Below are 21,920 nucleotides of genomic sequence, written 5' to 3' on the forward strand. Positions count from 1 at the left end.
CTGTCTCCTCTCTCTGTACATTTCAGATATGTGCCATCATTGGAGGAACATTTACTGTAGCTGGGATCCTTGACTCCTGCATTTTCACAGCATCAGAGGCCTGGAAGAAGATCCAGCTGGGGAAAATGCAGTAGCAGTGATACTCGACCCTAGTCTTCAAGGACAGGAGCAAAGATTGAGAAATCTACCACTACCTGTTTTTGTCTTTATTTTCTATTTGATTGAATCAGTAAGTTTTTCTCTAATCAGGCAGTTCAGTGAAGATGTCTTCAAAAAATCAAGGAAATCTCCATGCATTTCAGAGCTCTCAGAGTGAAAAATCAGTGGAATCAGGGTGTGGATTTCGATTCTCTTCCCCCAGAAAGAGAGGTTGAAATGTCATACATGAAATTCACCGTGAAATCTCAGTGAGGATGACAGTCTGTTCTCTGGGAGGTTCCTATGGCAGTGTACAAACTAGGTAGTAGATTGCAAAGAGTTGAACTGTCTTGTGGCACTTTTTGGGATTCTGTGGGATTTGCATGATTAGACAATCGATTTTTGTATAGGGCAAAAGTATACATTAGGAAAAAATTACACCCTTGGTGCCAAAAAGGTGATGTATCTGTTGGTGAGGAATGGGAAGTGTTAGTCCCCACAGCAAACTTTAGAGGCAGAGGGCAGAAATAACATCAAGAAATGTTTTGTGCTTTTATTGAAAGCTCTTTTGTTTAGATATGACCTTTCTAATGAAAAGAGCATACAAGAAGAGGAAGCCTTCCCCCAGCTACCTTTTCCTGGGTAATTTGTGATCCAGGCAGTGGAGGGCCTTTGCTTTTCTCTGGATGTAAAAGTGGTTTCATTTCTTCCCAGAAACTGAATATCCAGTCTTGTGTTTACAGGTGGCATGAAGTAAAAACCAAACTGAGCAACACAGTTTTATGTGGCCTTTGCTTTGAAAGGGAATAGTTGTCTTTACAGCATTAGCTTTTATTCTTTCTTATGTTTTTTAAACACAGACCACCCAACAGTCTGGATCTGCACTTCTGATTTATTATTGTTGTTATTGTTTTGAAAAGGGGGGTGTATATTCTACGTGTTCAAAATAATGCTGCAGTCCTCTGGGTGGAGGAGCACAGCTTACTATCTTGCTTTGTGTGTGTATATCAAATACACCTGTCAAACACAGGGAGTCTGTCTTTTCAGGATTTAAGGTGCCTCCCTTTTACTTTAAAATTCAGTCAGGCATCTTTTTTTGAGCCCTAGACTGACACTGTTCACCTACAGGTACACCAGTTCCAGGGCAGGCATTCCCGCAAGCTGGCCTCTGCTAGTAGTTGCATAGTTTTATTCCTTAAAATGGTACCTGAGCTTCCATGCCCATTCATTCAAGCCTTATCTTCTGGAGCCTCCAGTGAATGGAGGTGTGAGAGAAAAACCACTGCCAGGTGGGGCTTGCCTGTGATGGTAGCCATGAGTTCACTAAAATTAGACCTGTACCGACCAGCACGTTTTCCATAGCCTCCTAAATGTTCCTTGAGTAGTAACAGTCTCTGCATGCTTTGTAAATGTCTGAGCTGAGGATACACAAATTTTAAGTGTTTCAGGATGGATAAGAATCATGAAAATACAAATCTTTTAACTCAGTGCTGTAAAACCTAAAATGGCTGTAGGATTTCTCATGGATAATATCTGCTGCCCACTGCCCTTTCCTGGAGGTGAAAGTATCCAAACATTATGATGTAATAACATGAATCCTTGAATATTCAGTGTTAATGCTAAAGTCAGATACATTTCAAAAAGATGCTCCTCATACATGTCTGTTGAAATTGCTTTGGAAGTAGAGAAGGTAGCCAGTTTTATCCACACATCAGAAAGCCAGAAACCAACCACCCTTCCCTTGCTGTCCTCTGTCCTGTAGTGATTTCAGACAAATTACAGCATTGGATTTTTTTTCCCTGTTCTTATTATGGACTGATTGCTGTAACTTTAGGTGTAAACTGGATTGTGTACCTTCCTGTATCTGTTAATGTATGGATAGATTTTATACTTTTTTTTTTTCCATTTACAAAAATCAACTTGAAAATGAGATACTTGTCTTCATTTCGGTGCGTGCGTCGTGTGCCCGCAAGCGCTACCCTCTGGATGGCAGTGGTGCCCGGTGGGAGCTGGGATTTTTCCGTTGCATTTGCTTCTCTTACTGGCCGGAGGATTTCTTCTAATCCACTGTGACCATCTGAAGATTATGGCAAAAATGTCCTACTTTTTCCTCTTGAATATTTTGCATCTTAGCTCACGGCTTTTGAACTCAGTGGATTGGAATGATGTGATTTTTAATAGCATTGCGGTGCGTGCTTCTCCTGAGCTGTGCAAGAGAAGACCTTTCCAGCACAGTTGGATTGTGCTATTAGTTTTGTGACGTCTCTTCCCTCCTACAATTTCTTTGACACAAATAAGTTAAGCTGGTTGCAGATTCCTGTTTGTCCCTGATTTGTTGTTTCTGCCCTTCTCTCCATCCTATGTCTGAATTCCATGCTGCCTTCTGTGCAGTCCAGGCCAGTTCTCTAAACCAGACTAGTGAAATAGTTTGGCTCTTTTTGGAAATAGCAGATGCATACTTCAGTGTCCCTGTTTTCTCTGCCAAAATGTCCATTGCAATAACCTAATAAATCACTTTTTTTACTAGATGTGGAAACCAAATTGTACTCAAGTTCTGGCAAAACTCCCCTGCAGAAACAGTCCACACTAAACACTCTAAACCAGGTCTAAGCATTTAAGTAATCCTAAGACAGGGCTGCCTTCTGGGTCTGCTTTCAATTGTGGTGATCTTGTCCTTCATACACGGTTGGCTTGAGTCATGTGAGGATGCTGCCTTGTGTTTACAGAAGAATCTGTTCTTCATCTCTTCCAAATGTGAAAGCAAGGTAGTTACTGCCACAGTAGTCCTGCCCTGTGCATACCTGTCTCATTAGATTTCACTTTTACTTTTAAACACTTTCAAGAGACAAAATGAGATTAGGTTAAGCTTTTGAACACCAACGCAACCAATTCCAAGTCACAGTGGAAGGAAAACCATCACTTGTAGGTGTCAATCTGTTTTCCTGACACTGCTCTTTTGAGGCAGTATTTTGACAGCAGTATTTGTGGTGTTCCAAGAAAGGTAGATCTATAGGAAGTAAAGTATTTAGCACTTGTATATGTATTCCAGTTTAAATAAGTCCCTCTAAAGCTATGCTCAATCATACAGCAAAAACTTGTGGCATAGGATTCTTTGCTACAATAGTTAACATTTTTAGCTCTAGAGAAGTCCATGATTAGGTTTATTCTAGGCAGTGTGTACCCTGATGAGGGCTATTTTTTGAGAAAAAAAAAATTGCAGTGGGGTAAGAAAAAATGGAAATATGTACATTTGTGAATGTTTGACCTGATTTACCAAATGCTGCCATTCAGCTGCTGCTCTGTAAGAGGTGAAACCTGCAGTGTAGATGGTAATGTCTGTATTAATTTCTGAATATTTCTCATTTAAAGTTGTTTTTTTTTTTTAATCTGTGTGAATCACAAACTGTTTGTCCTGAAAATGACTGTGATGGGTCATTAGAATATTTCATCTGAAACTTCAAATGACTAAGTTCTTTGGAAGCAGGGAAAGAGGGTCAGGAGGAAGGACATAGTCCTCTAGTGTGTTATGGCAGTGATTAAAGCACAAATCTCTTACATTTTTACAGTGGAGATTATTAAGGAGTTCTGGCATTTCCCATTTAATTTGCAACCTTATGTTAATAAAATATTAGCCTTTTTAGTTCCATAATAAAAAATAAACCTCTAATGTGTTTTAATTGGCTTCTTGTTACACTACTATTGTAAAATCAATCTAAAATGGCTTTTTTTTTTTGCTTGTTCTTAATTATTGTTTCAGTGAACTGTTATCACACAATGAAATCACTGTAAGGCAGGTCACTCTGTAGAAAGTTAACATGAAGCTCTTTTGTAATCAGCACTGAGTCATGTCTGGACATTCAGTGCTTGGTTTTGAACAGTACCAAGTGTCCCTACCTCCCTTTTTTTAAATGAGAGGTGAGTGGACTGCGCTTGGAACTTGCTGGGTTTGGCTGTGGCACTTGGTATATAAAATAACTTCTTTTTTTCTCTCACTTGCCTTTAATTTCCCTTTAGCCTTACTTCACTGAGTATTTTGAAAGAAGTGTCTGAGGCAATTCCTAAAGATTGAATAGAAAAGGGTTACAGCACAATGAAGTGGACAGAATGTATCTGCACCATATTAAGAAACCAATTGCTCTTAAGTTCTGGTATTGTTGGCTTCCATTGGTGTCTGCAGTACATCCTCAGAAAGGAAAAGATCCTGCCTGCTTCCAGAGAACCTGAAGTACAGACTAGAAATCAAATTTCCAGAAGTGGTGCTGAAGGTTCCTTACTATGCATAAGTGACCAAAGGCACTGGGAAAGGTGTTTAAATCTCAGCCTGCTGCACCTGAACAGCCTGGAAGCGTTTCCAGCCTACCTTTATGAACCAAACCCCAATCATGTGAAACGATTCTACACTAAGCATTTACATCTGTGCTGAACTAATTGATTAGATAGAATCATAGAATCAACCAGGTTGGAAGAGACCTCCAAGATCATCCAGTCCAACCTATCACCCTGCCCTATCCAATCAACTAGACCATGGCACTAAGTGCCTCATCCAGGCTTTTCTTGAAGATAGTTTCTACCAGCAACATGTATAAATAATTTTCCTTGAGAATAAAGTAACCTGTGTCCAGAAAGGATGTAATAGCACCAAATCTGCCTGAAAAAGGCAGTAGTGTGTGCAGGTTAAGTTAATGTATGAAAGTGGGGGTGCAGGTAGCAGCACACGCAAGCCCGGGAGCAGGGTCTGGGCTGAGAAGTTGGAACTTGGCAGAAGCTCCCAGCGGTCGCAGGCTGCCTGAGCTGGCTCGAGGGGGAGGAAGTTACCTGGGGGGTTTTGTTATCATCTTCGTTCGAGGAGGTGCTGGGTTTGGATTCGGAGAGGAAATAGCTGCTGGTGAGCACGGAACGCTGGAACGTTCCCACGGCCAGCCGCGGGCGATGCCCGGGTGCACCAGCGGCCGCCAGCCGCCAGGTGGCGCTCTGTTGCCTGCGCAGGATCACGCCAGATGCCGGCGACCGCTCGGGGAAGCGGAAGCGGAAGCGCATCGCCCTCCTCTTTCCGGGTGGCTGTCGCGTCGGCAGCAGCAGGGTAAGGGTGGTGCGGCCCAGTTTGCCCCCATCTGCCTCCATCCTCCGCCGGACGGCGCCGCGTTGGCCTCCGCTGCTCGCGGCGCGGTGGGTCCCCCGTGACCAGCTTAGCGGGGCCTGTTTGGGGAAGCGGGAGGCGAGCGGAAAGGGACTCTACCGGCTTAGGGCCTGCTGGCGCCGCTGCGCCCGGCGCTCTGAGACGCGAGAAGGGGCTGCTCGCTGCCGGAGCGAGTGAGCTGGGTTAGGCTGAGCCTGAGGCGGGTGTGCCCCGACCGTACTGCTGGCGTTAGTGGTGCGAGCAGCGGTAAAATGGTGCCAGGTTGGACGCTGGTGCCTGGCTGCCGGGGCGGGAGAGAGAGCTGACGCCTCTTTCGTCTGTTTCTTGGTAATGTTTTTTATGGTTAACGCAGGTCAGGCAGTGTATGGCCTCTGCGGTGCAGCATGCCCCGGCTTGCTATGCATCACAGGCCAGTCTACAGGAGGTGCAAGTGCACGGTACCTGAGAGTTGCAGAGTTCAGTAAAAGCATCATTCAGTGTACCTGCCTTTATCAGAGCGAATGGCATCATGACAGATAGAGGTGGTGTACCTGATAGCATTTAGGGAAGGTCAGAGGTGTCTTGGATTTGCAGATCTGTTGTGTCAAGTGTTACCCTGTATTGGAGCCACCAAAGTACTGTGAACTCCCCGGCTTTGTGAGTCCAGAATACACCTTTGCCTTGTTTAGGATAAAGTGCTGTGTTTAAGGCTACTCAGTTGTGTCCCCCAGCTTCTGAGATGTGGATTAGAAAGAATGTCCTGTTGTGCATGTGTGTAGCAGATCTGACAGTCATGGGGTCATTGACAGTCAGAGGCCTAAACCTTGCTTGAAGTCCAGTTTGTAAGGGTATACGAATGAGGTGGGGTTAAAAATGTTTAAGATTGCCCTTTTTTGCGTGTCCTAGCAAACATTGGGTAGGTGCTATAATGGTGCATGAACAAGGTGCAGCATCTCAAGCTATTGTTTTTCCGTTTGCAGCCAAAATGAAGTTCAATCCGTTTGTGACCTCTGACCGCAGCAAGAACCGCAAGCGACACTTCAATGCGCCTTCTCACATCCGAAGGAAAATCATGTCCTCCCCGCTCTCCAAGGAGCTGCGGCAGAAGTACAACGTCCGCTCCATGCCCATCCGAAAGGATGATGAAGTCCAGGTAGCTTCACTGTCTTGGGCTTCAGCTGTGGCTCTGGGCAACCTGAGCTAGTTGAGGGTGCCCTTGGTGACTGCAGAGGGAGTTGAACTAGACCTTTGGAGGTCCCTTTCAGCACAGACCATTTTATATCAGCAGTGAGGAAGGTACAGGGAGCAGAAGCATGCTGACAGCATTGGAGCACTTCAGTTCTATGCATTGACTATCACAAGGAATTAAATGCTTCTAACGACAGAGCAGAAAACAAAGGGTTGCTTTTTTTGTAGACAGTTTGCTACCTGCGACATTTGAAAGATGAGTTTAGAAATTAATCTAAAGTAAATGGCTGGGCTTGATTCAAAATGCAGTGACAGGTAGAAAAACTGATCAAAAGCTTGAAGTTGACTCTTTGCCTTGTGGTTGCAAAGGCACAGAGTTCCTTCATTGCAAGAAAGATGAGGGGAAAGTATTGTTTCAATTCCTTATATATTTTCTGTTTTAGTGATTGATGAACTGCTTCAGTAATTGACGTTTGTGCCCCTTTGTACAAAGAGCAGACCTCTGCAGTTCTGGTGGGATAATCAGATGGTGTTTCAAACCTGGTAATTGTTTAAGGGGTAGTTTTGCAGTGTGGGTCAGTGTGCTTCGTATGTTTGTATTTAGGTTGTCCGGGGACACTACAAAGGACAGCAGATTGGCAAAGTGGTCCAGGTGTACAGGAAAAAATATGTCATCTACATCGAACGTGTTCAGCGTGAGAAGGCCAATGGCACAACTGTCCATGTGGGCATCCATCCCAGCAAGGTACACTGCATGAACTGAAGTCTGGAATGTGTGAGGAGACCTTGTTGGAAAACAGAGATACTGCTGCTGGCATGAGTAAAGCATTGTTATAGTACATGGAATAATGTTTCAGTTGGTTGAGATACTGCAGCATTGACAGGTAATAAACAAGTAGATGTTGTAGTGTCACGATAGAAGTGATGGTTGACACCAGCAACTCCTTAATGTTTCTACAGTTTATTTGATGGAGAAACTGCAAGACACTTCAGAGCTTGGTGTTTATAGAACATAAAAGTGTTCCTTCAGAACAATCCTTCATCTCTGTTAAGTGGCATTTGCACTGGTTAAGGAGGTGCTAGAAATGTTTAGATAGATGCTCAGTCATGGTTTGTTCTTGTGGGCTATTGTGAGGTAATTTCCTCTGGATCTGGTTTTAGCCTGAAGTGATGTACAATATTTAGAGTTCATGAAAACCAGGCAAAGCCTGTTTAGATCATAACAGGAAAACATTTCAAACTAAATAGAACAACTAGTTAGAGTCTGCTTTGAAGCAGGTCAACTGAGTCTCCTTCAACCCTACCATTTGGATGCCAAGTGGTGGAAGAAATCCAGTTGTAACAGGTTTTCTGGTCCAAATGGTCAGTGTGTTCAACAGAGGGAGGGCAGAGCTATTTCCAAACAACATAATGACTTGTGTGCAGTAACAACATTTGGTAGCCAAGGTGACTTTGCAATGAAGCCAGCATACCTACTGGTGGTGTAGAAAATAACAGTGAAAGAAGTTGAATTTTGTTTTGTTTCTTTAATTTGGTTGAAACATTTCTCTTAATTTGGAATGAGACTTTGATAAAGCCTTTCATAAAGATTTGTTGATTAATGCAAAAGGACCAGAAGAGTATTTTTTTTTGTTGTGGGAGGTGGAGCAGGTGGACAGCTTCTGCCTTTCTGAGATAAATTAGAAATTAACTATAATTAAGAGTGACCAAACTGTAGAGTGGACCTGAAGGGAGCATGCAGACCTGTTGCAGCCTGCATGGCTTTGCTAGGATTTGATTGTTGGTCTCATTTTTAAAGTACTCCTTTCAGAAATGCCAACACGTTTCTTTGCCAGTTTGAGGGGGCACAGAGCGCTGAAGAGTTCTCATGGGATGGAAATCAATGTTTCAGTGTGCTTCTGCCTTGTTAAAAGTATCAGCAGACAAACTGGGTGGTTTGCCTTTTCTGTTAGCAGATGTGTCCTTATAGGAGTTGCCATGGTGCCTGATCTTCTTGCTGTTGCCTGTTATTTAGCCAGATGTGTTGTCTATTCCAGCCAGTGCAGCAATGATAATGTCCAGAGGCAGCAGTATGGTTTTTCAGCGTTCCAAATTTAGGGTAGTACTGCTTGAAACATGGAGAAATTAAAATAATGATGCATTACTTGCCTTTGTGGTGGTGAGAAGTCTTGTCTGTGTGCTGTGCTTCAGATGGATTTAGTATCCATCATGTTTGAGCAGCATAAAGGAAATTAGATTTGCTTCAAAGTAATTATTTGATTATGTAGAGGAATAGAAATTTGGCTGCTCTTCAGTTTGTGCAGTTGTTGTGGCTGTGCATTGAGAAACTGTTGATGTTCTGATCCTGAACATACCAAGGAAAATAAATGCAGCTCAGTGTTTCGAAACACAGAAGGCAACTTGGTACCTCTGTTCTACTCAAACAAAATTAGTCTCTGGAAATAAAACGTGGGTGGTTTGGCACAGTCTGCCAGTGATGATCTTCCCGGGCCATGCTGTGTCACCGCGGTTCTGTTGGTTGCTGTGCCACTAAACTCTGTATTCTCTCTCTCTAGGTGGTGATCACTAGGCTAAAACTGGACAAAGACCGCAAAAAGATCTTGGAGCGTAAAGCCAAATCCCGCCAGGTTGGCAAGGAGAAGGGCAAATACAAGGAAGAAACAATTGAAAAGATGCAAGAATAGATAATTTCCTGTTTTGACACCATTAAAGAACTGCTACAACTAAACCTATTGTTATGTCTTCTTTTCTTCTTTAGAAAGTCTGGATAGAGTGTGTCTGGTCAGTTTGTGGTTTAAAATCACCTGTGAATTCTGTGCACTGCATGTATTTCAAACTTTTGAAATAAGTTATTTCTGGCTATGAATCTCTCCTGTAATCTTCTTAAGTTATGTTTTTTCCAAATGTCTTTATTTGACAGTAGAGGAAGATGTTTTAGAGGGTGACCAGGTGGGTTGTGGCCAAACAGCACCGAATTTACAGTGAGATTCTCTGGGGTCTTAGATGAATGACAGCTTGAGAATAGGATTTTACCACTGCTCGTGAGGCAGCCCTGTGTGGTTTGAAGATGGTGTGAGTCAAGGCAGCTTCAGTGCTGTTGTGGACGCTCTTGGATGAACTTTTCTGGTAGAAGAAATAAGATTTTTAGTGTTTATGTATCTGAAAGCTGCTGCAGTGTGTTAAGGACAGCCCTGCAGTCAAATGACTACTGGGTGAATGGCCCCTGGTGGCTAATGGAAAGAGATTCGGCTCCTGCCTAACAACGTTAAGAATCGGGATGCTGAGAATCAAGGCAAATTACACCTGCGCTTCTGAGTCATTTCTAGGCATTAATACGTAGGTCGCTTTAGAAGGCAACCTTTGAGCTGCTGCTTTCTGTGCGCCCGGAGGCTCTGCCCCCGCGCTGCTGCTGAAGGAGGTTTTCTTCACCTTGAGTCAACACAGTGGAAAAGGCCTCGGTTTGCTTTCAGCATTTACTGCCGCTTTAGCTGGTGCACGATCTCTGACTGCGCCCATCCTCACCGTTATGTCACGAGCTCTAAACCAGCCCTGACGGCGAAGGGAGCTGCACTCTCAGCCCAAACTCGCTGCCGCTCTCCGGTGACGCCGGAGCCGAGCCCGCAGCGCGGAGCACGCCAGGTGCGCCGCCGCCCGCCGGGCTGGAGTGACGTAGCGAGCGCCGATTGGCGGCTGGGGCGCTGCGGCCGTGAGGCGAGGCTGGGCAGGGGAGGAGGCTCTGCGCCGGCCGCACCGAGCAGCTTCCCTCCACCGTCGCCCCCGCCAGCCCAGCCATGGCGTACGGTGGCCTGACGGTGCCCTTAATTGTCATGAGCGTTTTCTGGGGGATGGTTGGCGGCGTCCTGCCGTGGCTCGTACCCAAGGGGCCTAACCGCGGGTGAGTGACCGGGGGAGGCCGAGGCCGCTCGGAGGGGGCGGCGGCCTCTTTCCCCTCCGGCATTAGTGGGGGGAGGTCAGTGTGTGAGGAGGCCCCCGGCGGATCATGGGCCCAGTTCCCCAAGGCGGTGGTAGCCGTGCTCTTGCGGGCCTGCCGGGCAGCAGCGGCCTTGCGGCGCTGGTTCTGTCTTGAGTTCCCTTTTCTCTCGCCGTCGAGGCCTGGCGGCCGTCGCAATACCTTCCCACTCCTTGCGCGCTGTGCTCGCCACTCCGACAGGCCCGGAGCCGCCGTCTCCTGCCGCAGTCCTGCGCGCTCTGTCGCCGTGCTGGTGCAGCGCGGAGGGCAGGCGGGCCCGGGCGCCTCTGCCAGCCGAGATCCAGACGGCGGCGGGCGGCCGGAGTGAATGCCTCTGAGGCTCCCTTGGCGTGGGGCTGGGGCAGGGAGCGGTGTTTGCGTACCTTGATAATACGCCGCGGGTTTGAGTTTTTCCCTCAAGCCCTGTAATCATGTGCATGCAGGGAGGCTTATTGTCAAGTTAGGTGGTGTTTCAGCCTTAATTGCTTTTTCTTTTCTTACTTGAGCTCTTGTAAATTATTCTACCATCCTTTAGATTCATACAGGACGAGAGTCTGTATTGAGTCTCCATTCTGGGCTTAAATATATGTTCGTGGCCTTGTAACTGTAGTAACCTAAGGGCAAAAGTGAGGTGTCTAAGCAGAGATGTTTTTCCTGCACTGGTTGTTGCTGCTTAGATTAAAAAAAAGTAGACAAGATTTTTGTCTTTTTTTCTTTTCCCTAGGAGATAATGACTACTTAATCTCTCTTCCTCTCTCTGACATCCTCTCTACTCCACAGGTACCAACTATCTTGTCTTTTAGTTGTTTAAAGTTGGAGGGATTTTCCTCAGGTTCTACTTAGCTCTTATTTGCTGTCTCAATTTCAAACCTGATGTGAGTCTTGTGCCTGAAAATTTGCCTGTCCTCGGAAACACTTTGGAAATCTGTTTTCCAGGCACGTATGTAGGCCACCAACAGATGTTCTGTCCTTCTGAATAGAGCACTGCTGAGCTCTGATTCTGTAGCACATCTACAGTAATGCTACGTAGTCTGTTAACTTCTCGTCTTAAAAAATCAACAAAACTCTGCCCAAAACCTGTTTCTGAATAGCTCTTTTGTTAAAAAACAATAGAACTCCATGCAAACTTTGACTGACCTAACAATTCACACTGTGTAGGTGAAAACTCCCCCAAAAAATACTCTGGAACCCCTTGGAGAGGAAAGCTTCCAGAAGCTTAATGCTGGCTGCCTTAGCTTTGTAGCATTTGTTTGATAGTTAACAAGGTGAACATATGTTGGTAGATGAAAAATGCTCAAGGTTATCCATGTCACAGAGGGTTTGAAGTTACTGCTCTGGAGGGAAAATCTATAGAAGGAAATAACTTTTTGTAATTAAAAAAACGCGAACAGCCCAGCCTCTTGCTTGGCTACTAAGTTCCATGAGCTGCATAGAAAATCTCATTTCCTTCCATTTCAAAGTTGTGTGTATGCAGCTGCAGCTTTACCATTTCCAGTTTCAAGAGCTGCTTGGTTCTTGCTTCTTTTCAGCTTAACTGTGGTTCCTGTCACAATTTTCTTTCAGCAAGGAAGGACAAACTTATCCTGCAGGTATAAAATCTCAGAGACATTTCAGATTATTTGATTTGCAAATCATGACATGAAATTAAAACGTGTATTTTGATACTGAAATTTGCTGTCAGTAAAATTTGGAATGAAGAAAATGTTTACTGCAGGTATTAGAACATCCAGCTTTGGTATTTTACTGACTTGCTGATAGCATTCACTATGAAATGGAGCAAAGACAATGACTGCATAAGGCTTTATCTATGGTTTGTATACACCTTTCCAGAGCTGTTTCTGTTCTTTTGGAGAATCTTAGTTTATGCCTCTGCAACTTAGTCAGCTGGAAAAAGTTAGAACATTCATGATGAGTCACTTTCCATATGATCAAAGTTGAACTTGTTCGCTGGTTGTTTTTTTTTCTTGGTATCTTGTGGTCAGTCATAACATGACACCTAATCAGCTGTTTCTTTGCTTCTCCTTTGCAGTGTTATCAACACAATGCTGGTGACATGTGCTGTTTGCTGCTACCTGTTGTAAGTATAAATAATGACTTCCCTATTAAGGCACAGTTCTCATGTAATCAGAAGTTCCTTTTTTTATATCTTCTAATCTTTTTGAGGGTGTCATAGAGATTTAGACACATGGTGTTCTTGGACCAGCTCTTAGAGTTCTTCCTTCTGAAGATCTGCAACTGCTGAAAAAAAAACCCCAACATTTTCCTGTTGGTAGATACTGAGTTAAACCAACCATAAATTCCTCCTCTTGTCTTCTGACACATAACTGTTGAATAGTGCTGCATGTTGACTTGATACTACTCCTTTCCATTCTACTAGCTTACTTGTTCCCATGTATAATGGCAGTTTGTCAGTTCTAGAGTTCTTTAGATAGAGCAATGACTTTCTGCCTTTCCCATTTTCATACCCTTACTTTTGTTTCTAAGGTGATACTTACTTACAGTCCTACTGATGAGTTTTGCTATAATTAGTTTGAATTTGCTATAATTAGGTTGAATATATACAAAAAACGTAACTTTTGTGACAAGCTTGTGATGCTTTGACACATTAAGACTCTTTTTAAATGCACAGTGTATTTTGAGGCTGCCTTTGCAAGAGAATTAATAGAAATAACTAAGTGGCTTGTAGAGGAACTCTTCATACCATGTTTGGTGTTTGTTGGTTGTTGGGTTTTCTTTGGCCAGAGATAAGCCAGCTGTAGCTGGAGTCAGCAAGAGAAAGTGTGGTGGTTGTTTTCTCCATCTCTCTTTCTTCTTTTTTTTCCTTTTCTTGTTAATTTTTTTTTAAGACTAGAGACTGGTCTTGTCAAAGTGCAGAAATGCCTTTGAAAGGTGTTTGGGAAGAATTCATTAAGGAATGGAGAGTAAATTGGTAAAAGTCTGATTAAATCTTTAGGGTTAACTTGTAATAAAATCATTATCCAGAATTCTACTTAAGCCTGAGTATTGTTTGTTCTTCCTGAAGTAATTAGGCATTATTTATGCTTGTCTAATGAGCTTAACATGGATGTTGAGAGAAATGCATCTCCAATCCTCTATGATCCTCTTCTAATCACAAAATTCAAGAACTAGCAGCCAGAAGAGCCAAGTTAATCAGTCTTGGCATGATCCAAGAGGAGCTTGTGTGGTTCTGTGTTGGCTTGGCCTGTGGCACAGGCTTTATGCAGGTTTGATCTAGTTGAATCGTGTGATAGTCAGGTTTCATACAGGTGAGGCATTGCTGGTGTTTTGCTTTGTTTTTTGTTGTTACAAGTATTTGATGTGTGAAGTCTTAAATCATTCAGCTGGGTGATTGTAGAAGTACAGCAAAGCTGCCTCTGTGTTTTGTATATATCATAGTTTTTAAAATTCAAGCTTTGCAGAGCAGATGTAGAAACTTAAGAAGAGCTTTGTAATGCAAGCAGCTTGAATTTGGTGGTTTCCATGCTATGAAGACCTCCTTGTCTGCACATAAAGTATGTAGCAGCCCAATCTCATGGTGGGTTCCAAATGCTTGGCAAGGAAAGGGCAACTGGATACTAATTTTTGCAAGGTTGCAGTTGAGGGGCTTGATGGTTTGGATTTGTTTAAAGTTCTCACTTAAGTTCTTCCTGCTCTGTATTTGAACAGTAATGGTGTTCTACTCTTCTAAAATCCTTGATGTTTAGGGTTTGTTTTCTTTGTTTGAAGGACAGTTTCCTTGAAGCTGAGTCTGTGTGGCACATGCAGAGTCATCTGAACTATGATATGGAATGTATTTGTTGTAGAATTTCTTAACTCTGAATGCTGCAAACTTTTCAAACACGCAGTGGCATTTCACTTTAAGATTAGTGACTTGTAAATGTCTTTTTCTACCAAAAGAGACCTATTGTAAATCTAGTGCCATTAATATGATTTATAATCTGTTCTTGCATGCCCAGTGAGGGAGTTTTCATAATGTTGTGAGCTCTAACCTGTTTTCTGCGTTACCTTCTGGTTTTCTCCAATTACACCTCGAAAAAAGAACCAGCAAAATTTTACTGTTTAAGTCTGCAGTTATTACCCAGCCATGTAAGTTACAGACATAGTGTTTGCTTGCCAGAATACAACAAACAGATTATTCTCTTCATGTCACAAGATGGAACTTGCCTTATCAGAGTCTCTTTTTTTTTTTTTTTCCCCATGAGTTCTGCATAGAATCATAGAACAGCCCTGGCTTGAAAGGACCTTGAAAGGTCATCTGATCCAAGCTTTCTTTCCTCTGTGTTTTATTCAAACACAGGTGAACTTGTTCTGGACATATAAGTTTCATTTTTGGGGAGAAGACATTGAAAACAACTTAGACGTTAATTTCAATGACTAAAGAAGGAGACTCATTTTTCATGCTGGTCTTCTGGATGCTCAGAAGAATGGCTTTTGAGGTTAAAATAATTCATGTTATCCCAGGTGCGGTCTCCTGTATTGCTTTGTGCTTAGTAGGTGGTTGGTTGCTGTAATGTAGTTCTTCATGGAGTTGTTTAAAACTCTCATAGACCTACAGTCATTCTCCTTGAGTTACATTTCCAGTTGAAAATTGGGATAAAAGCCTCTTTCCTGTGTTCATTACACAGCACTTGATTGACACTGACTTTAGTGAGCTGATGTAAACCAAAGCCCATCACATTTCAACTTACAGCTGTTTCTTCTGTGATTGTATTTAATGGTGGTGATTTTGAATAGCCATACTGATCATGTGGTTGATCACAATTTGGTTGTTCTGTGGCAAATTTTTGCATAGGCAAGCACATAATTTGTGTACAGAAAATGTACCCAGTAGCCTTTTGAATACATGAGCCTTGGGAACTTGACAATGTATGAGAAGTTACTGCTGCAGAATTAGAGTTTGCACAACACTGTAAGGTATTGTTGATCTAAATCTGTTTTGCTGTTTACAGGAGCAGTTCCTGAAACAGCACCATGATACTCTACTAACAAAGGCCAGGGTTCTTGAAAAGTGCTGTTTTATGTGCTACTGAGTGTAAAGGATTAAAATATAGCTGCTCAAAGTGACATTTAAACAGGGATAGCAGGACCTCCATTTGTAACACACAGCATAGACAGATGGCAGTTATGGTAGAAAGACCTTTTAAAAAATCTTTCTGGTAGAACATAAGGGACTTTAATTTCCTTGTCTGAGCTGGATAATTAATGCTAACCATTGTAAGTGGTATCTGGTAGGATTTAAAGATCTGTGGGTGGCTTGGATGCTGTACCTGATTTTAGCAACTAGAACATTACACATTGGATACAGAAGCTTGCTTTGTTTTACTTTGAGTGCTGCATTTCGTTTTGTGCTGTCATGATAGATTGTTGTATAGAGCAGTGTTGCTTAAGCAAAATGTGGAAAAAGCTTCTTCATGACTTCTCTTGAATGCAAGGGAATTGGAGAGTTCGGTGCCTAACTACTGCTTTAAGTGATTAGACCCTAGCAGAGCAGGAAGGAGGAATGCGCTATTGACCTATAATGCCACTCTGGCTCGAGCCTTGGGTATCCAGCACGGTGCCAGCAAATAGCTTTTGAAAACTGTACAGTGCTGCCTAAAGCACAGTTGTGCAGCTGGGACATGTCAATATTTTGAATGTGCTTCCAGTGCATTTAATTCACAGCCATGCTGGGTCTGAACTCAGGAAACGGAGAAGTGATATATTTGTGCATAGAGTTCCTTCCTTCAGTACAGTGAGAAAGAGAATAATGTCCTTTAACAGTCTTCTAGTGTTCCTACCATCCTCCCACTTCTGTTAGTTCAGGATGCTAAAGGCAGATGGTGCAGTGCTCTGGCACTCCTTCTGTCTTTTGTATCTGAAAATTAACCCTTGCAAAATAAGTTCTATGGTATTTTTATGAGCTAATTTGCTTCTCCCTTAAGTAAATTTAACATAGTGATTAACATGGTTTCAGAATACTTTCTTGTCCTTGCTTTGAATGGCAAAGTAGAAATATGTCAACCTAAAGGTTATTGTCTTTTCTTGGTGGTGTCTTGCTGATGTTTTAATTGCTTTGTAGAGCCTGCTATATATTTCAAGGCTGCATGACTGATAGACTGCTGTAGGCTCAGCACGTGGTTTTAACTAGAGTCCTACTTTGTGCAAAAGTGAAAGAGGCAGTGGGAATAATTATTTATACATTTTAAGAGGATCCATGTATTTTCCTAAAGTCTGGCCCTCATCTTTTGCCCTTGGCCGTTTTAGCCATTTTACAGCAGCCCTGCACATCATTTGCTGGTCAAAGCATCAAGGTTTGTGTGGAATTTTCCATGACTGCCTAAGCACTCTGATACATTCGTGGCAGCTCCCATTACAAAGCTGCTCTGCTTTTTCTCCTCCTTACAAAGCATTCTAGAAATAGCAGACAGATGAGCCAGTGTGTTCACTGAATGTGTTTATATAGTTAGTATTTAACACTGATTTAAATCCATGGAAGCATCCATTGATTTTTCTGAATCTTGTAATATTTACAAAGCAAATACATCTTTTAACAGTGGAATATTTATTTCTGTTTAGCTTTCCTGGATGTTTTCCACACACTGCATTCCTCTTGTTCTCTGTTCTGGCTATGGCTTCTGTAAACTGCTCTGATGACAAGGCTGCTGCTGTTGCTAATGATCTGGGATTTGTTGTCATACTGGTTTTGGTGTGAGTTTGGTTGGTTGGTTGGTTGGTTGGTTTGGTGGGGTTTTTTTTGTCTCTGTGCTCCTCTGTATCATTATACTCTGTTGACCTCTGCATGGTTTAAATTCACTTTTGTTCAGTCTCTGATGAAAATTATACCAAATCCAATAGTAGATTGCTGTACATTGAAAGTAGGAGCAGATGAGAGAGTGTGTTTCATGGAGATTTTTTAAAGAATGCTTCAAAGGAACCAAGAAAAGAAGTCTCTTGTGTTTTTATCTTCTGAATCCGCAAATACTTGAGTTTCCTATGTCTCAAAACACTTTCCTGTCAAGCAAAAGTATGAGAAAAATGCTGTGGCTGTAAATTGAAGAAGATGATTTATTGTTTCAGTTGCAGAATGATACCTGTACCAGATCTTCACTGCTGATACCTGAGTTTATTCATGAGCTTGAGTAAAATTTTTGTTTCACACTGACCATTGCTGGGAGTTGTCTTTTCTTCCCTGATAGCACTTGTGCTTTAGACAAGTCCTGCTATTATCATAAGCTTTATAATTTGGCTGATGCTCTCTCTTGGTTCGGGGGGGTTGTCTTGCAGTTGGCTGATTGCAATTCTGGCTCAACTCAACCCTCTCTTTGGGCCACAGTTAAGCAATGAAACAATCTGGTATCTTAGATATGACTGGCCTTAAGGATCTCTGTCCTCTGCTGCAATTCATTGACCAGGTGAGTATCATCTGATTTCTTGATATTTGGTATGGTAAAGCTTCAGAAGAAACTGAGTGGTAGTTTAAGCAGTGTGTTCAGAGTTGCTGACTGTCTTGCAGGATAAATCTGTCGTTCTTTAGGCTGTACTTAACACCATGAAAAGCTTGGACTGAATTCTTGTGCAGTTACTTTTCTCTGCTATCATGGCATGCATGCTGTGCTCAGTAAGCAGGGGTTTTCAAGAACAGCACATTTCTTATTCCTACAGTAAAATAATTGGGTTGGGGTGTCTTTTAAAAGCTATCGTAAGTGGATTTCTCAATCTTTCACAATTGTTGAAGTTCAAGCCCACTACCATTTCATCCAAGACCTGTCTTATTTCCAAGACAATGTATAGTTGCACTCATTCATTTGGGAAATCAGAGTGAGACCTGCCATTAGAATGGTTATAGTGTGCTGTCAGTGTATAGCACTGCCACTGAGCTTTTACAAATGAGTGGTTTAATTTCTTTAATGATAGCCTGCATGCATCTCTAATCATAGGTGAGCCTGGTGGTTGCTATCTGGGTAGCACTATTGGAATGCTGTTGCTGCATTTCTTGGCCATGTATTCTGACACGACCAGTGAAAATGCAAAGTTTTGTACTTAAACTGGCGTGGTGAATTTCGGCTCCTCTAGAGAGGCAGCATTTGGAATTGAAGGTTCAAATGAAGGAATAGCTATGGAAGGAAGCACCCTGATCTGGGTTGTTAGGCTGGTAACTGAAGAGTTAAACATGCTTAGTTCTTTACCTGGAGTGGGGTTTTTATAAGTTTAACTGTGTACTGCCTTGCTGTTACTGCCTGCCTTAACGTCTATTTACAGAAGCCAATAACTGCAGACAGATGACAGCTGATGTTGCAACTCACTTAAATGCTGTCTGTAAAGCATCCCAAACATCTACCCTGAAGCAAAGATCCATTGCTTCAAAGTAGGCTTCATGTGAACTTTGGTGTAGTCTGACTGTGGCATGTATATGTCTATATCTTCTCTTTTAAGCAGCAAGCAGAAGCTAAAGGTAGTCTTGGCCTTGCTTCAAGTGGAGGCTTGCAATTAGCTCTGTCAGTCAAGCTGAATTTCTTAGGTGTGTTTTCACTGCTGATGTGTCAATATAGAGGTGACTAAAACAGACCTATGTATTCTGGTGATGAGCATACAGACTTCTGAATCCCACAGGATTTCAGTTGCCTGGGATCTTGAAATGTAGTTATCTGGAGAAGTGGATACTTTGAATATAAAACTCTGGCTTCCTTCTGATTAATGAATGGTCTGCCTGTTGCAAGCAGCAAGGACAAACCAGAGATGAGATACAACTCTTGGACTCTAAGTGCCCACTAAAAGAATCAGGATTTTCCCTCTCCCTTTCAGTGAAGCATTTTCCAGAGAACTGGAGGTGAGCTTGTGCCAGGGAAGGGAGAGAAGCAATGATTGGTAGGATAGCCAGAAAGTTTGAGGAACTGTCATTTTAAAACTTAATAATGGAGGATTTGAGATGTATATAGCTCATCTGTTGTGTTGTGTGAAGCAGTTGTATTTTTTTTGACCTTTGATATCTCTGATTTCATTGGCTTAATTTTGAAATATACAGGGTTCTTGTCATTGTGAAAAAGCTCCAAGTAAAAACATAGAATGATTCCAGATATCATAGTTAAATGTTATATTCTTTCTTGATAGAAATGTGCTGTCGCAGGACATCCTAGTCTTAACAATTTTGTGTGAATTACTCATGTGGTGTTGAGTGAGCTGAGCAGCAAGGAGGTGGCTGCTTGGATTGGACTGCAGTGTCCTGGCTTTTGCTATAGGTGCCTCTGCACTCAGAGCCTCCTGTGGTGTTTCTCACTTGACAGGAGCTGTGAATTAGATTCCCTGTGAAAGAGCTGGGCTATGTCTGACAGTGCTTGGAATCCCATAAATACAGCTACCATTTCTTGCTTGGCCAGTTATTTTTTGCTTTTAAGATTAATTTTTCCAGCACATCTTAAAAAGTTGTATACTTTTTTCTGCCTCACATCTCTCTTTCAGTTGATGTTTGGATGGATAGTTACAGGCAATGCAGAGTTAAAGGCAACTGAATGCTAACTCTTGTTTAAAATTGAGGATCATCTAAGCTAACTCTTTTTAACTTGACCAACGGAGCAGGTTGAAAATGCATGCAGAAGGCTACTGCATTCTGATGATGAGCTTCTACAGATGCTGACTCGACTGATCCATGCCAAATTACACAATTTTTGTCTTTCTTTTGTGTAGCATCCCTCCAGTTAAAATGTACCAGATGGCATGTCTATAAAATCAATTTAAGGGCTTGGACGGCGATATGCAAACTTCTGTAGCTGTGGTAAATACAAGCTGTAGCCTTTTCTCCATAACCTGGTCAATTTACAGTCTGTGTTCTCAGACCAGAAACTTTTCTTCATGCAAAAAGGGCTATCATGCAGATGACTGGATGCAGTTACAGCATTAAAAACTTTATAAGCTGGCAGAACAACTGTTTTACTAGAATGTAGTGAAAACTACTTTCAGCAGTTTGACATGAAGCTGCTAAGAAAGCAAGAAAGTATATGCTGTTCATGAAGCTCCATGTAGATGAAGTTCTTGACTATTTCTCAGTGCATTTGTGGAATGAAAATAGTTACAGCTAACAACCAGGTCTGCAATTAGTAAATCGTTTCCACAGAAAGGAATAATTAAGTTGTTTTTTGTTTTCCAGGTAAAGAAAAGATTTCTTCCAGATGAAAAACTCCACTGACCCAAAGATGCTCTTACGTAGTCGATTGGATACCAAACCTGCATTAATGCCTTAACCTTTCTATTGTGCTTTAAAATGGGTTGCTCAAAGCCCTGTGTTTTTTCCTACCATACCACTTAACAGTGTGCCTAATGAAATTTATACTTCATCGTTACTGTAAACTTTTGTCTGTTAATTTCAGATACAATGAAAAGTTCTGAATTTTTTATGGCTCATGTTTCATTTCACTCTGTGTATATCTTACAGATCTTGGGTTGACTGTTCACCCCTGTCCTGTTTGATGGCTCTTGAAAAAGATGTGTGCAATTAAAATCTCTGAAGAGAAACAGTGGTGCCACTTGTTAATGGCATTCATTTTTTAAAATTAACTTATATTCCTTGGAAATTTGGTCTTCAGTTTCTCATACCTGGAAATAAAATCGATCCTCTGCTTTATACAAAGTGCTCTCATGCCATGTTTAACTGTTACGATGTGGTTTTCTGTGGGTTTAATCAGTTGGACAGAGTTGAGCCTGTTGAAACTTAAATGTGGATAAATTGTAATAAATTCATATTAATGTGATGAGAGGAACATGGTGCTGCTTATGTCAAGACCTCAGGTAGTTCTAAAATGGGACTAAGTTTGCAATCTAAAATTTCTGAAAGGCCTGCAGAAAAAAGGGAATGCTTAGCTTGAGTCTTTTCTCCATGAACTGATTGAATACTAGAGGGACTCTGATAACTTGAGTAATTTGAATGAACCTGAGATAGTAACTTTCAGTAGATTGATTTACTCCCAGGCTTTTCTGATTGTTTCATGCTGATTTGACACTTGCGTGTGGAATTGCGAACTGGATAAAGCACATGTGTGGGCCAGAGGTGAAAGATTGCTGAGGCTCCTCGGTGTCCACTGAGTCTGTGGGGTTTGGAATGGATCTTATGAGGAGTCATTTCAAAGGATATAAATACTGCCACATGCAAGGGAGTACTTTCTTTCCTCCCCGTGTCCTGATAAATTGCTTACTCTGTTTTGATGTTACAAGGACATAACATTTCTTTTCCTTTTTCCTTTTGGATAGCAGTGTTAACTTTTTTCAGTGGGATAGTATTCCGAAGAGTAATGAGAATTCCAAGATCCTGACAAAATGCTGTAACTTGCAGCAGTCAAAAACTGGGCAGCATGAACTGCAAAAGAGAGAAGAGTGTGTCCACTCTTGCAAACTGACACAGCAATGCTTGGGACTGGAATAGTGGATTACCAACTACCGAGAGTTGTGTTTTAATGTGTGAGAAGCTGTACTCTGTAATACTCTGCAGTCTGGGGCAAATAACTCCTAAGGAAGTTGGAAACTAAATGGTCTTATAAAAGC

General features: G+C 42.2%; 3 protein-coding genes across 6 annotated transcripts in view; all 3 read left to right on the plus strand.

Moving 5' to 3' along the window:
- ERGIC1 (endoplasmic reticulum-golgi intermediate compartment 1) overlaps positions 1 to 3,815 on the plus strand; it is a 60,354-nt gene extending 56,539 nt beyond the window's left edge. The window contains exon 10 of the mRNA XM_064161835.1: positions 27 to 3,815. Within this exon, the coding sequence (XP_064017905.1) occupies positions 27 to 134 (108 nt within the window). The 3' untranslated portion in view covers positions 135 to 3,815. The remainder of the gene's footprint in view (positions 1 to 26) is intronic.
- Positions 3,816 to 5,117: 1,302 nt separating this feature from the next.
- On the plus strand, positions 5,118 to 9,170 carry RPL26L1 (ribosomal protein L26 like 1). Of its 2 annotated transcripts, none has more exons than XM_064161832.1 (4): positions 5,118 to 5,218; positions 6,235 to 6,407; positions 7,047 to 7,187; positions 8,998 to 9,170. In XM_064161832.1, exons 2-4 carry the CDS (start codon positions 6,240 to 6,242, stop codon positions 9,124 to 9,126), a joined length of 438 nt encoding a protein of 145 aa, XP_064017902.1. In that variant the 5' UTR covers positions 5,118 to 5,218; positions 6,235 to 6,239; the 3' UTR covers positions 9,127 to 9,170. The 2 variants fall into 2 exon arrangements, with proteins under 2 accessions (XP_064017902.1, XP_064017903.1); XM_064161833.1 differs by having other exon boundaries at positions 5,213 to 5,304.
- A 753-nt stretch (positions 9,171 to 9,923) lies between these two features.
- Positions 9,924 to 21,133, plus strand: ATP6V0E1 (ATPase H+ transporting V0 subunit e1). Of its 3 annotated transcripts, none has more exons than XM_064161838.1 (4): positions 9,998 to 10,337; positions 12,442 to 12,489; positions 17,676 to 17,803; positions 20,818 to 21,133. In XM_064161838.1, the coding sequence occupies exons 1-3, from the start codon at positions 10,234 to 10,236 to the stop codon at positions 17,767 to 17,769; spliced, it is 246 nt and encodes an 81-aa protein (XP_064017908.1). In that variant the 5' UTR covers positions 9,998 to 10,233; the 3' UTR covers positions 17,770 to 17,803; positions 20,818 to 21,133. The 3 variants fall into 3 exon arrangements, with proteins under 3 accessions (XP_064017906.1, XP_064017908.1, XP_064017907.1); XM_064161837.1 differs by having other exon boundaries at positions 10,009 to 10,337; positions 20,533 to 21,133; XM_064161836.1 differs by lacking the exons at positions 17,676 to 17,803; positions 20,818 to 21,133 and adding an exon at positions 16,968 to 17,553 and having other exon boundaries at positions 9,924 to 10,337.
- The last annotated feature ends 787 nt before the right edge of the window (positions 21,134 to 21,920 follow it).

Source organism: Pogoniulus pusillus, chromosome 22 (assembly GCF_015220805.1).
Source record: "Pogoniulus pusillus isolate bPogPus1 chromosome 22, bPogPus1.pri, whole genome shotgun sequence".
NCBI classification, from domain to species: Eukaryota; Metazoa; Chordata; class Aves; order Piciformes; family Lybiidae; genus Pogoniulus; species Pogoniulus pusillus.

Coding starts and splice junctions, on each gene's coding strand:
- RPL26L1 (XM_064161832.1), top strand. CDS start 6,240: ATGAAGTTCAATCCGTTTGTGACCTCTGACCGCAGCAAGAACCGCAAG. Junction 6,408..7,046: donor GAAAGGATGATGAAGTCCAG/GTAGCTTCACTG, acceptor GTTTGTATTTAG/GTTGTCCGGGGACACTACAA. Junction 7,188..8,997: donor TGGGCATCCATCCCAGCAAG/GTACACTGCATG, acceptor CTCTCTCTCTAG/GTGGTGATCACTAGGCTAAA.
- ATP6V0E1 (XM_064161836.1), top strand. CDS start 10,234: ATGGCGTACGGTGGCCTGACGGTGCCCTTAATTGTCATGAGCGTTTTC. Junction 10,338..12,441: donor CCCAAGGGGCCTAACCGCGG/GTGAGTGACCGG, acceptor TCTCCTTTGCAG/TGTTATCAACACAATGCTGG. Junction 12,490..16,967: donor GCTGTTTGCTGCTACCTGTT/GTAAGTATAAAT, acceptor ATTTCTGTTTAG/CTTTCCTGGATGTTTTCCAC.